The following is a 13,596-nucleotide window of genomic DNA, read 5'->3' as shown; positions in this document are numbered from 1 at the left end:
AATTAAACCTGGATCAAAAATCAACTCAGTGCTGTCATTGAGGATTAGAGCTCATCCACCTCCTAGAAAATCTAAAGCTCCGCAGCAGACTCAAAGGGCCCTCTGGGAGCCTTCTTCGAGTTGCTGGGCCTGAGTTGCTATAGGAAGTCACAGGACAGAGAGAGCTGCTGTGTTTTATATTTGCTGCCCAGACTGAATGCAACATGCAAGCAGCATCAGGGTTCTTATGGGCATAGTGGTGCATGTGCCAGGCTGCCTTCACTGTTCATGCCATTGACCTGGGCTCCCATCATAGATCCTGAGGAAGCAGCTGTTTCACAGCACAGGGCTGCTTTGAAGGATATTCAGGAACCTCTGATTCTGGCTGAGTTTCTGCCTCTTCTTGGGAAGAAGCCAAGCCTCTGCCAGGATGTGGCTGACTGGTCACTGACCAGGGCCTCTGCCAGCCCTCACACACAGCCCTCTTTTTTTTTTTTTTGAGATGGAGTGTCACTCTGTCACCCAGGTTGGAGTGCAGTGGCACAATCTCAGCTCACTGTAACCTCTGCCTCCCAAGTTTAAGCAATTCTTATGCCTCAGCCTCCTGAGTAGCTGGGATTACAGGCACCTGCCTGTAATTTTTGTATTTTTAGTGGAAATGGGGTTTCAACATGTTGACCAGGCTAGTCTGGAACTCCTGACCTCAAGTGATCCGCCTGCCTCAGCCTCCCAAAGTGCTGAGATTATAGGCGTGAGCCACTGCACCTGGCCTCACAGCCCTCTTTTTAAGATCATGGATCAAGCCACTCTCAGGGCTTTGATTGCCTGTAGCTAAGGAGTGAGAAGTTTGGAGGCAGGGGGTACCTTACCTCTGTTCTGCAAATAAACTTTGACCTTGAAATGATCCTGATGCCAGCCCTTGCTCAGATGCCCTGAAGATTCTTCAGAATCACACTCTTACTGTCCCTTTATATATTTCTTAGTCCTTCTTAATGAAGGGGAAACAATGTTAAAATTTTGCGGTACGATTATAAGTTTCTAAACAATTCACGTAGTATGAATTCAACAATTCACTCTTACTGCATTAATGCTTGCAGGGCCTTCAGAGAGAACTCTCTCAATCAATGAAGAAGAACTAGAGGGAGGTTTCAGAAAGTGGAACACTACAAATAAGGGCCCTGAAGAATTATTTAAACAAGAGGTACTGTGTTTCCATCCGTGATGTAGGGTTTCAGCAGCTCCTCCGAGCTTGCCCTGAGCTTGAGGGAGGATCTAGTCAGACATGTGTCAGGTACATATCTTGGCAGGTGAATACTTAAATTTAATAAAGTGCCCCTCAGGCTGTGGTGGGGATAGGGGAGCAAGAGGCTGAGGCTCTGGCCTGTGCTCTGGTTGGAGGCAGCATGGTGGATACTGGAACTTTCAAGGATAGGAGTTCTTCTTTTTAATCAGGCTGCTAGTTTATTTTTATCTTTTTTTTTTTTTCTCTGGAACGTAAGCATAGACCAAAGGTGGTGTTTGATTTATCTACCACCCTTTCTCCAAGGTCTGCAGTAATGCCTGATACCCAGTAGAATTCAACAAATATTTGTTGAATGAACGAACATGTCTTGCTCATTTAGAGGAATCAACTGCAACCTCTGAAATGCTGCGTTCCTTCCTGACAGATATGCCCTTCAGCCCCTATAGCCAGGACACAGATTTTCCTTCTCATCTATTTCATTTGTTTAAAATCTGGTCCTATTGTATGACTCTCTCTAGACTTAAGCTAGATGCAAATAAACAAAACCTCAGGTGAAGGAGGGGCTCCAGCCTAGGGTCCAAAAGATTCCTGAAACTTCAGACTATCAAACTGAAAAGAATCTTAGTGCTTCAGTTCAACCTTTTTAATTAAGGAGCAAAAGCATCATCCAGTGAGCCAGTTATTGACTCAGAACAAGCACACCAGATTGCTGGCAATTACAGAATAGCGGTGTCCAAGTCTTACTGTATACCTCCATGTGGTCACTGTGATGAACAATCTATCTGGCAGAATCTGGACTTGAACCCAGGTCTGACCACAAAGCCTAGGCTTTTAAAACTATACTGTAATGCCAGGGTTGTTCTTATAGTAGACCAAGAGGATGCTAGGATCTAGAGAAAAGAGGCAGTACTGGAGACTGTGTTCTTTCATAACCACCATTAGCTCAAGGTGGCTCCGCCTGTGATGCTAGGTGCACTACTGAAGGCACGGGACTGTATTCTTTCATACCATCATTAGCTTGTGGTCGTTCCACCTGTAATGTTCTTTCCTTTCTTGCCTTAACCAGTTTTCATTTCTCAAAATTCAGCTCAGCTGTTCTCCTCTCCAAAGCTTTCTCAGCCTTCCCATCAGTGAGAGGGAGCCCCTCTCTCCCACTATTCCCATATTGTGTTACAGGTGTTGGAGCCAAAAGAACATTGCACATTGTTCTGTTCTCCTAATTTACTTGTCTGTCTCCCAGATGTGAGGAGTGCTAGCTCCAGACCTGGCACAGGGCCTGGCAGGGAGTAGATGTTGCTGATGTTTATTGGGTGACCATATCAAATGGGATTCTCTCATTGAAAGCAACAAAATTTGGCTCTGGCTAACCTAAGCCAAAAAGAATTGTTTTTAAAAGAGTGTGCAGTGGCTTGCTGAATGAAAGGAAAAGCTGAAGAACCAAGCTCAGGAAGGGAAGGAGCAGAAAAAGCCCAAGAACCCAGGTCTCAGGACTCTACTGCTGGGATATGAACATGATCTAAGCTCTAGGGCCCAGGAAGGAGAGGCAAGCTGGCCCAGATGGACTGATAGGCCTACCACGCCCCCTTGGCATCTTGAAAGAGCAAGGCATCTATAATGATGTATCCACTATGGCTGTACCCAGGGAGGAAACATCTCCCTAAAAGGAATCATGTAAAGAAGGGGGAAAGATGGTGGGTGGTCCCCAAACAGACTGTCCTCTACCATGACTCTTCTGTCTCTGATGCAGATGCCTCCGAGATGTAGCTCTCCTACAGTGGGGCCACCTCCATTGCCACAGAAATCACTGGAAGCCAGGTAAGAGACCTGGGCATTTCCCCCACAGCCAGTGTGCTCTCAGGCTTGCCTTGGGGCTGCCGAAGTGGATGGTGAGGGCCGTGAATGGTAAGCATGGCCACTGCATCCTAGGTGCACCTGCCCATCTGTTGTTAGGGGCAGTTACAAACCAAGCCTACCTCTTTTGGCCACAGAGGGGCTTCTCATCCTTCAGGCTGAGGGTGTGGATCATTGTCACTGAGAAAGGATCTGGCCAGGGATTGGAGCGTCAGAGGAGAGGTGGCTGCAACTCATCTGTGTCTTACAACAGCTCCTCAGAGCTGAGAGCATCGTGTGATGTGTGTTGCTTTTGTCAGCCTCTGCTTCCTGCTCTTAGAGCGAATTTAGCCCTTTGGCAATCAAAGCTCTCCAGGGATGGCCATGTCTTCTCATAGCAATTGGTCTAATTGCTTTAGGGATGCTTCACAACAATGAACTAATAATGGGCTCACCTCTGAGGTCATTTGACTGCCATCTCTCTTGTTCCCTCTAAAATAAACCTAAATCTAGTTCCCTAGGCCTGCACTTTAGCACACATTTTGAAATTGAGCCCCATGTAAGGGTAACACGGAGGCTTCACTACAAAGAACAGGCTGCCTTTCAGCTAAGGTGTTGGGGCAGATGACCACAAGCATCACAGAAACTCCCCAGAATGGTGCTGAGTCTCCAGAGCCTGCACTCTGAGTCCACTTTCCAGAAAGCAGTTGTTCCCTTGAGCCTTTAGCCCAGAGGAAAATGGTAATGTTAAAGAAGTTGATCAGGCAATCCTTAGTTTTGGAGAATAAGAATTGTGGTTTATGAGTTCACTGAGGGAAGGTCAATACCAAGGAACTCAGACTGACCAGATTTACAAGAGACTAATATTTGTTTAAATGATGACTTATTCGTATAAACTGAGAAATATGACTGCCAAGGAGACTTGGCACAGGTTACCCTTGTGACCACTGGTGGCATTGCCTCTTGACACATTTGGTGCCCTTCTCTGCAAAATAGACCCTGAAAGAACCAAATGAGTCTAAGCAGACTAGATGGGCATGCAGATCCAGAGCAGAGTGTGGAAGGGTCCTAGCAGGTGATGTTCTAGAGCCATGGCTGGCTAATGTGTTCATCTGCACTCTGAGGAGGCCCAGGTCCCTGCTCCCTGGTGTCTAGATTACTCTTAGAATCAGAGTAATCAGTGCCTTTCCGCTCTTTTGACACTGTAGACCTTGGTCTTTTATGACCACACAATTGTCACCTCAGTGCAGCAGAATTGAGTGTATTCTGGCTTTTTGTGCAATGTCAAGAACATTTCATTTGGATTTAAGTGACCCCCTCATGCCCTTGCTAACACATTATTGATCCAGTCTATCCCCCAAGGTGGGCCAGTCTCATTTTGTATGTAAAGGCTATTATGAGAGGGTAATTTTTTTTTTTCAATGACCTTGAACCTAAGCCCAAGACCACTGGTTAAGCATTTGAAATGGCGTCTGCATGAGTGATAACATGTACCTCCTTCTCATAACTATTTCTTTCTTTTGTGTTTTTTTCAGGGCTCAGAAAAAGCTCTCTTGTAGTCTAGAAGACTTGAGAAGTGAATCTATGGATAAGGTCAGCTCATCAACCTATCCTTAAAGATGACTGAGTTACTTTTTTGGGCCTAGCATAGTACTGGGATATATACAGGCAGGTCCTGGTCCCTACCTTGTAGAGGATTTTATAAAGTTGTTGGAGAACCAGGAATTACATGAACATTTTGAGAAAATTAACCAACTGGGTATGGCCCAAAGCATCTTATAGGAAGGACAATTCAGGAAATGCTGCCTGGAATTGATGAGAGAAGATGTTGAGGTCGGCAAAGCTTGGTTAGAGTCTGCCGGGTACCAGCAGGTTTTGGGAAATGGTGGGGAGTAGAACGAGGTAAGGTCAGAGCCATGAGACAGATCAAGCCAGGGAAGATCTTGACTACTAGTTCTATATCCCTGGGGCACTTGGGGACATCATACTGATTTTTTAATGATGAATTAATGTGAATAAAGGAGATGATCCCAAGGGAAGATGTGGGATCTTCAGGATGTTGGAGAGTGAGCTGTTGTAAGAGTCTATGGAGGAGGGTTTTGTGGCTCCTTATATGGGAGTAGCCCTTGATCATGTGGGTGGACCTCATCCTGCAAGGGATAGTAGCAGGCTCTTGAGCTTGGTCATTAGAGACCAAGGGAACCTGCCCTGATAGAGACCCTTCAGTGAGCCTGTGCTGCATACCATCCCTTGGTCTCCAATAATGTTCATCAGCCTCCTTGTTGATACAGTGGAGAACCATAAAGGCTGAAGTTGGCAGGAGCCCTGGGCTTATTCAATGGCTCTGCTCCCGTGGTCACGTGTCTCTTGGTTGCCATGGTCATGTTGCTGGCAGCTGCCCAGGACATCTGTCCATGGAGTGGGATGGGGATCTTTCCTGCCGTGGATGATGATTACTTGACATGAAGATGTGGAGGGAGGGGGTGAGCCTTTCAGATTTAAGCAAACAGGTAGTCCTGAGTTGTTGCTGTTTGTGAATAACACAAGTCTCTTTTTCTCCACATAAACGAAATCCTCTTGTTACTCCATAGTGTATGGATGGGAACCAGCCCTTCCCGGTGGTAGAACCCAAGGTACGTTGACTTCATGCCCCATCGCCTATTTGTGCTTACACTGTTTGCTAGTATTTTAACTTAGCACGTCATAGTTTTCCTAACCTTAAAATGTGCTAACTGTAAGGAGTAAGAGGGCAAGAGGAAAGAAGCAACTTTTCTCTCCCACTTTAATTTTATGTGCACTCAGCTATTTAATATGCTTTCACTATCATTATCTGTGGGACAGGATTTATTATTATCACCTCCATTTTGTAGGCTCAGATAAATTAATCTTTAACAAAGTAATCCAGATTTAATCACTGGGAAGGGGATTGCTACGATCTCAGCACACTGAAGAATGTGATAGCTCTCATCCTTTCTGGACTGCTATGTCATGGTTAAAAAAACACGAGTGTATACTCAGTCCCGCTTTGATGAACAAGTCATGTTATAAAAATTTCATTAGGACTGATTTTCTCCAGGGAAGCCTGTCATGGAAGAGGATTAAGTTTTTAGGCCAGTGCACAAATGTTGAGCCCATAAAGAAATGAAGATTCATATCATTAGCATTATTTCAGCCACACCCAACGACCATTTATAACATTATATGGAAAATGTATTGTGAGGCTGATGGCATTTCCCTTCTCTGTCCCCTGCTTCCATGTCCATATGAAACATGGAGCTTCTCATTGCTTTCTGACTTCTGCCTGAGAGGGTCATTTTGTTTTCACATCCATATGGTGAGTCATATGAGGCATCTCTGCTCCTCCACATCTGTGTAAGAGAAAGATCTTTTCTGCACATCTGCATCTATGTAAGGGGCTTCTCTACACTTCCATATTTGTAGCAGTTGGTGCTTCAAGTGGGCAGCCATTCCTTGGGCCATCTGAACTGTACAGCAAAAGTCTTCTGCCTGCTCCCCTGCCCAGGTGCTCTGGAACACAGGCCCTTGAGCCTGGGGTTGGTGTGGTCCCTTTGTGAATTGAAAGGCTTCCTATGGAGACAGCTGTTAAATCGCTCAGCAGTCCCCCCTCCCACCTCAGCTTCACAGAGATCATTCGCAGGTGTTTCTAAAGCACACCTGTAAGTGACCACCTCCTCCTTTGGAAACATGCCCAGCTCACAGGCTCAAGGTTTAAGATGCCAATTTGATTACCAAGAAATATGAGTGATGTGGGACTATTTATAAAGGAAAAAATGCTCCAGATTAAAAGATTAATTCTTATATGGTTTTGACCATAATCACAATCTTATACAACCTCAGTAATTCAACATGGTCACCCCTCTCCCCTCACCCACATACACCACTGTCCTCCCCAGAACTGCTCCACAGGTGCAGAACCATTCCACAGCCATCTTTCTGCAGCATTCCTAACTTTGGTATCTGGCCCTTGCTTAAACTGGCTCTTGCTTTCTGTGACTGAGAGCTCATTTCATTGTAAGACATCCTTTGTATTCTTTTCTACCTCTGTGAGCTTCTCTAAAATGTGCATCTGCTAATCCTCTCTCTCCGTGTCTAGCCCATGGAAAAAGTCAATCTCCTTTACTTCTGACAGCTCTGGAATTTAAGTCCCTCTTGCCCTCTCTGAGTGCTCTGTTCTCTGTGCTGAACATCACCTTCTCATGTGCATGGATCACAAGCCTTTCCAGCTGCTACTTAGTCTTCTTAGGATCAGCATTAGTTTCTCAATGTATTCTTCAAGTTGTGCCCTGGACCAGACTTGGAGTGTGATATTCTAGATGTAGTCTCACCAGCGCCTGCCTTGGTCTAAGGACTGCTCTTCTAGATTGCTGTTTCTTTAGGCCCTGGGTATGTGATATTTCCTGTGTTTTTCTCCTTATCCACTGTCCACTGTGTGCTAGGCCCTGTGGATATGTTATTTCCTGGCAAACTTGAGGCAGGAATTGTTATTCTCCATTTAGAAATGATCAAACAGAGGTCCTGAGAGGTGGAAGAGAAAGAGCTTTGTCTGAGTTGGTCTGACTCAAAGGCTAGGCCCTTTCCATTCTGGAGTGCTGCTTCTCTGTTCTAATTTAAAGCAGCTGGGTAATCAGTTCTATACTACTCCCTTGGCTGGGGCTTCTGTTCCCCCACAGCCAGGAGGATTGTTCTTTTTGGAGACTGGAGAAACAGAACTGGAGTTGAGCATCTGCGTCATGTCCTGACATTGCACTGCCTTCCACATCAGTGAGTCATTTCTTCCCAGCTCTTATTCTTGGCCTGAGCAGAGCTCAGAGAGTCCTTTCCATTGTCACTGATTCATTTTTGCTATCTTTCTTATAGGTCTGGGCTGCCTTTTAAACCCCATCCTTGGGTTAGGTATGTGTTCTCTTTGCATCTCAGCTCCTCAGGGAGTTCCCCGGGTGGCCCACTTGGCTCCTTGGCTGTCTCTACCCCGCCTTGAGGGAGCATACATGATGATGCAACCAGAAACCTGTTTTTGAGAGCTCTTCCCCCCTCCCATATGTCCTATATAATAGGGAGCTTGGAGTCATGTCCTTCAGGTCTCTAAAATTTTTGAACACTACCTTCTCACAGTCAGTGGTTCCTGGGTTTGACTGCATTAGTATAATCTGAGCTAATCTGAGATGCTTGTTAAAAATATAGACATCTGGGGTGTGCTTCCAGAGGGACTGAATCAGGGACTGGGCACAGGAGGGATCTGGGAATTCATGTTGTTTTACAAGTGCCGCAGGTAATTATGAAGAGCAGCCAGCACATGAACTACCATTTGGAAACTGTGGGTCTTGACCACATGTCTGATCATGTCTAATCTTTATGTCATGGGTCATCACAAACTTGAAAATCTCATGGCCTTCCTCTCTTAAGGTTCTAGTTACTTCTCCTCTACCAGCCAGTTCTTCCAGAATTCTTTCAGAATTCAGTTTCCTCTTCCTGTATCTCTCCTTTCTGAATTATTTTTAGGGAGTTATCATCAATGAATGAACTGAATCTCAAACAATTTCTAGGACATACATTTATAAGCAAATTGAATTGGAAATATATTGGATATTTGGCTTTTAGCTAAGTGGAACTTCAGAAGATGTCTCAGTCACAGCAGCCTTCCATTACTGTTCTGACTTGTCAGTTTGAAATCTGTTTGTTTTTCATATTACTTTTCTTCTGGATCTAATCAGGTGATCCACAGCTGATTCCTGTAGTGACATTGCTTCAATTTCTCTTTTCTTTTATTCTCACTTTCACAGTACATTCCACTGTGTTTCTCTCGGGTTTGCAGATTTAGAGGCCATTATATGCCTCTTTACCAAATAAGTGCTATCTCCTTCCTCATTTAATCAACTTGTTTCTTTCGGACCTTTCCATGGCCAGGGTCCAAGCATGGAGCTGGCTGCACTGAGGCTCCACCTCGCGCAGACTATGATCCTAAGTTCCCAAAAGAGCTCTGTTGACATGTAGTCCTCTGGCCCATTTCTTGTTGTCACCTCCCCCAAGAGTGTGTGTATCTTTATGCTTGCCTTAACATGATGTTTTTAAAGAAGCCATGATCACAATATACGATTTTTTTCTTCTTTTGCTCCAAATTTAAACTATAATTTCTCTTCTGTACCATAGCCACTCTCAGGCAAGATCCATATCATTTGTGCAGTTGGTCAGGCCCTCACAGATATCTGCCCTTGCCTGGTCTGAGTAAGGGTCCCAATGAGCAGAAACACCTCTCTCCTCACCACAGAAAAGCAAATCTGGGAGAAACAGACTAGACTGAGCTCAGTTTCCTCTCTTGCAGGATTGTTATTTTACATATATTTGTAGGTATGTATGATAAAGCACTAGGCAGCTTTTATTAGAATGCCAATTTTCATATCCAAAGAGCTTGCAGAGTCATTCATGGCTGTTAATTCACTGGGTCTCTGAGCACTAGGCCAGACAGCAAAGGCCCCTTTGCAAGACAACTTCACTTCCTATTAGAGGCAGTTGCAGTCAGCCCCAGATTTGCACTTGACTCTGTCCCTGTCTTACTGTGTGGCCTTGGAAAAGTTTCTTCCTTCCTTGGAACTCTGGTCCCTTTTCTCAGACTAGCTAAATAATCTTTGAGGGGTCTTCAAGTCACCATATGTGAAAAATGTCTCTTAGAAAACAGGGAGTTGTTCTGTATCCAAGGATTTCCTAACTGAGGCTGACAGCTAAGTCGATATCTCTCTTTTTCTCTCACCTTCCAATAGGACAGCCCTTTCTTGGCGGAGCACAAATATCCCACTTTACCTGGGAAGCTTTCGGGACCCACGCCCAATGGAGAGGCTGCCAAATCTCCTCCCACTGTCTGCCAGCCTGACGCCACGGGGAGCAGCCTGCTGAGGCTGAGTGAGTGTCCAGTCCTGGTGCTGGTGGCCTCTGAGCAGCATCCTTGGCACTTTCAGTGATTGTATAAGATCCCTGCACCTACCACCACAATCCACAGTTGGAGAATGGTGGGGTGGGTGGCTGGAACAAGTTGTACCTTGGGGTGGTCCCACCTCTAGAGGCTCCCCCTGGGTGAGCTGTTTTCTAAGGTAAGCATTCTACAGTCTCAGCAAACCAGGGTGTGTGTATCCCCTACTTCTTTTCAGCTGCAGCTTTTCACCCTCGTTTCCTCTCTTCTTCTCTTCCTCCTCTCGAACCCCTTCCTGTCCTTCCTAGCATTGTTTTCCCTCCTCTCAGATACGCCCTTCTACCCTTCCTGCCCCTCGCGCTTCCTTCCTCTGTCATTCTGATCTTCTCTCTCCTGCCTCCACCTTCTTCTCTGCAGCTTCCCTATTCCCAGTAGGAGGGTATCATGCACTCCAAGTGGGAGCATTTCCTTAGGCAAATGGAGTCAGTGGCCAATGGGCAAGGGTGTCGGTCTACAGGTATCCTTTCGGTGGGTAAGACCTGAAACCACAGAGGCTTTTGCTGCTTTTCATTCAAAACAAGCCATCTTTCCCCACCAGCAGCAGAAGATTCAAAGGGCCCAGGAGGGAACATTCTGGTCCTGGCAGAGTTCTTCCTGAGGCTCCTCAGCCTCAGCTTTTCTCTGAGCTGGCCTATGCATTGGCTTCGTGAAGGCCAGCTCTGCTGTTGGCTGCAGGAACTTCAGATAAGCCCTTGAATGAGTTCTAGTGACACTCAAACTGGACTCACTACGGCTTCAGATTGTTCTAGTGTGAGCTGAGTGAGCCCAGGCACCTGCACAAGAGCTGCCCGTGACCTGGAGTATTCAGCCCCTGCTGCTGTCCCTTCCTTTCCCTGGGTGTGGACACCTTAGCCTGTCACAAAGGGGCACTGGGAGCACTTGGTCCCCTCACATGAAACCTCCTCTCAATGTCAGTCACCACTCACCCCATCCTTCTCCATGGGATTATTTTTCTTTCTGTTTGAGTTTTTCTCTCTTGCTCGATGACACTCTTTTGTTTATTTCTTTGCTTCCCCGTAACTCTGTTGGGCTGGACTTTGGCCTCTCTTGTTTCTTCATGTGGCTTCTCTGCTTCTTGGTTCACTGGAGATCGTGGCCGGAGTGTCAGTGCCCCCGTATTAGGTACTGTACCCATTCCAGGTGAGATGGAGAGTGAGAATGCCTTTGTTTCCCTACCCTAACCCTCCCCCTCACCAACACTCAGCCAGGGTCCCACTACTACCTGCATTCCTGCATCTCCCTCTGAGGAAAAAGAACAAGCTCCTTGTTGAAATAATCCACAAGTACTTTGGACCCCAAATCCTTAACATTAAAGACATTAGCTCACCTACATTTGAAATATTGAGCACACTAATTTCTCAGCAAGGAAGCCTGGAGTCCCCACTAGTCTCTGGGATCTTGGTATGGAGTTCTGCCCTGAAGGCAGAATTGGGCAGATTCTCTGGACTCCCACTGAAGGGGAGGGCCCAGGCTTGAGGAAGAAGGGTTCCAGAGGCTACATTCACGTTCATTGCCTTCTTCCAATCTCAGGAGACACAGAAAGTGGCTGGGATGACACTGCTGTGGTCAATGACCTCTCATCCACATCATCGGGCACTGAATCAGGTCCTCAGTCTCCTCTAACACCAGATGGTAAACGGAATCCCAAAGGCATTAAGAAGTTCTGGGGAAAGTAAGTTGGTGCTATTGATCCTAATTATATTGCTTTGAATTTTTCTTTTTGATTGGGCAAAGAGTCTATCTAAGCCCCTGGTCCATTAGACATTGAAACAGCAGTCAGAACAGAGTGTTCATGTTTAAAGAGAAGAATCTTAGATATTTTTCAGGGCCAAGAGAAGGAGAAGTATGAAAGGCACCCATTAAATATATCCAGTTGCCTTTTGTGTCATGTATCCTAGGCACCCACCCATTCCACACACCCTGAACATAGTCTCTGCAGCTACATGGGCTTTGGGACAGACATAGATGAGACTGTATTCTCCCTTCTTAGGAGTCAATCTGTTTTAAGAAATCCTTGAAAAGTCTTTGAAAGCCAAGTACTTGCTGACCCAACTGATCCACTTTGTGACATGAGGCAGAAACTGGGGCCTCCTACAAGGCATCAAACTTTGCTTTGACCTTTATGGCAAGTGACCAAATCCCAGAGGCAGGATTAGAATTGAGGCTTGAGTCTGGCGGAGGAGCTGCAATAGGTTGTGATCCTTGATCTCTAGGAAGGTACTGAGAAACAATGCTGCCCAGAGTCCCTGTGCTGGCCTGCATGGCCTTGCAAAAGAGGAGGCACAGTGACTGTAGGCTTTCCAACTATTCCATGACAGTCTCCATGGATTCTTCTCCATGCAGAATCCGAAGAACTCAGTCAGGAAATTTCAACACTGACACGCTGGGGATGGCAGAGTTTCGACGAGGTGGGCTCCGGGCGACCGCAGGGCCAAGACTCTCTAGGACCAGGGACTCCAAGGGACAGAAAAGGTAAGGTTCCCTCCAGTCCATCTACAAAAAGTTGTGTAAAATCCCAGCCAGGGTGGAGTGGGGAGAGGGTGCTTGTTGTCCCACAGCCTCCAGAAATAGAAGCCAGGAATCCTTAGTGCAGAGCTTCTCAACTTGCCCATTCAATATGCATGGACGTTGCTCCATGCATGTATGCTGAGGTATGCTGAGGTAAAGATAAGAAGTATGCTGAGGTAAAGATAAGAAGCTCCCTACAGCTGGAGGTAGGGAGCTAGGGTAGAAGGGTGGGCCCTTGGGCCTCCCTGAGCACCTGAACAGTGCTACACACGTATAACCCATTCTCAGCAGTGGGTTTACACACTAGATAGCCTTAGTGTAGCCAGGAAGAGCACAGATTCTAGAATCCCAGGGAATTCCTGGGAATCGCTGCTCAACCACTTCCTAGCTGTGGGCTTTAAACCAGGTTATACAGTATCTCTCTCTATGCCTTCATTTCCTCACTTGTAAAGTAGATGTCAAAAACAATTGTTTTATTAAAGTTATCGTGAGGATTACATGAGCTACTACATGAGCTGTCTGCCATTCAAGAGTCAACAGCCTCTAGTATATTCGGGAAAGTGAGCCTTGTCTCTTACCTGCCTCTGGGTCAGCTCCATCCTGCCACAAAGACTCTGCAGAAAGATGTTGGTGGAGCTGGCCACGCCTGCCACTATTTTTCATAATCCTGTGCCACACTTTACTGTAGGATGTTAACTAAAGGGGGTTACAAAGGGATGGCACTGGAGTCAAAGTGGGAAGTTTCATGTCACTTTTCCCATCATACCTTCATACAAAAGCATAGAAAACGTTAAACTTCTCCAGAGGTGTCCCTGGTGGAAACCCTCCAGTTACTAGCTTTACCCACTTTCCTTTAATCTCCCTGCTCTGAAAAAGAGTATCTCCCCTCAAACCTGCACAGGTGAATCTTTACTACTGTGTTTTGGGGAAACCCCTTTCCATATTCTCTTCCCCAGCCAAGCAGTCCCTACAATAACATCATCTCCAGCACAATATCTCCTAAGTTCTGAGTTACTCAGCCAAGATCAGTACTCCTGAGGGCCTTCCACAGGAT

The 13,596-nt window shown here is 46.1% G+C and overlaps 1 protein-coding gene across 50 annotated transcripts in view; it reads left to right on the top strand.

Annotated features, from left to right (window-relative positions):
• Window positions 1-13,596, top strand: part of PPFIBP2 (PPFIA binding protein 2) — a 144,303-nt gene that overhangs the window by 115,560 nt on the left and 15,147 nt on the right. For 27 of the 50 annotated variants that reach the window (XR_012423420.1, XR_006692238.3, XM_015435182.4 and 24 more), the window contains 8 exons: window positions 1,077-1,180; window positions 2,970-3,037; window positions 4,588-4,645; window positions 5,644-5,685; window positions 9,829-9,967; window positions 11,124-11,156; window positions 11,565-11,706; window positions 12,378-12,506. Coding sequence is in view for 42 of the 50 variants with exons in the window: in XM_015435182.4 (XP_015290668.3) it covers window positions 1,077-1,180; window positions 2,970-3,037; window positions 4,588-4,645; window positions 5,644-5,685; window positions 9,829-9,967; window positions 11,124-11,156; window positions 11,565-11,706; window positions 12,378-12,506 (715 nt within the window). In the remaining 8 variants the exon portion in view is untranslated. The remainder of the gene's footprint in view (window positions 1-1,076; window positions 1,181-2,969; window positions 3,038-4,587; window positions 4,646-5,643; window positions 5,686-9,828; window positions 9,968-11,123; window positions 11,157-11,564; window positions 11,707-12,377; window positions 12,507-13,596) is intronic. The other 23 variants (XR_012423421.1, XR_012423419.1, XR_012423425.1 and 20 more) reach the window with 1 other exon arrangement.

This window comes from Macaca fascicularis, chromosome 14 (genome assembly GCF_037993035.2).
Source record: "Macaca fascicularis isolate 582-1 chromosome 14, T2T-MFA8v1.1".
Classification (NCBI taxonomy): domain Eukaryota; kingdom Metazoa; phylum Chordata; class Mammalia; order Primates; family Cercopithecidae; genus Macaca; species Macaca fascicularis.
The sequence above is the reverse complement of the archived record's forward strand: the minus strand, read 5'-3'. Positions and strand labels throughout refer to the sequence as shown.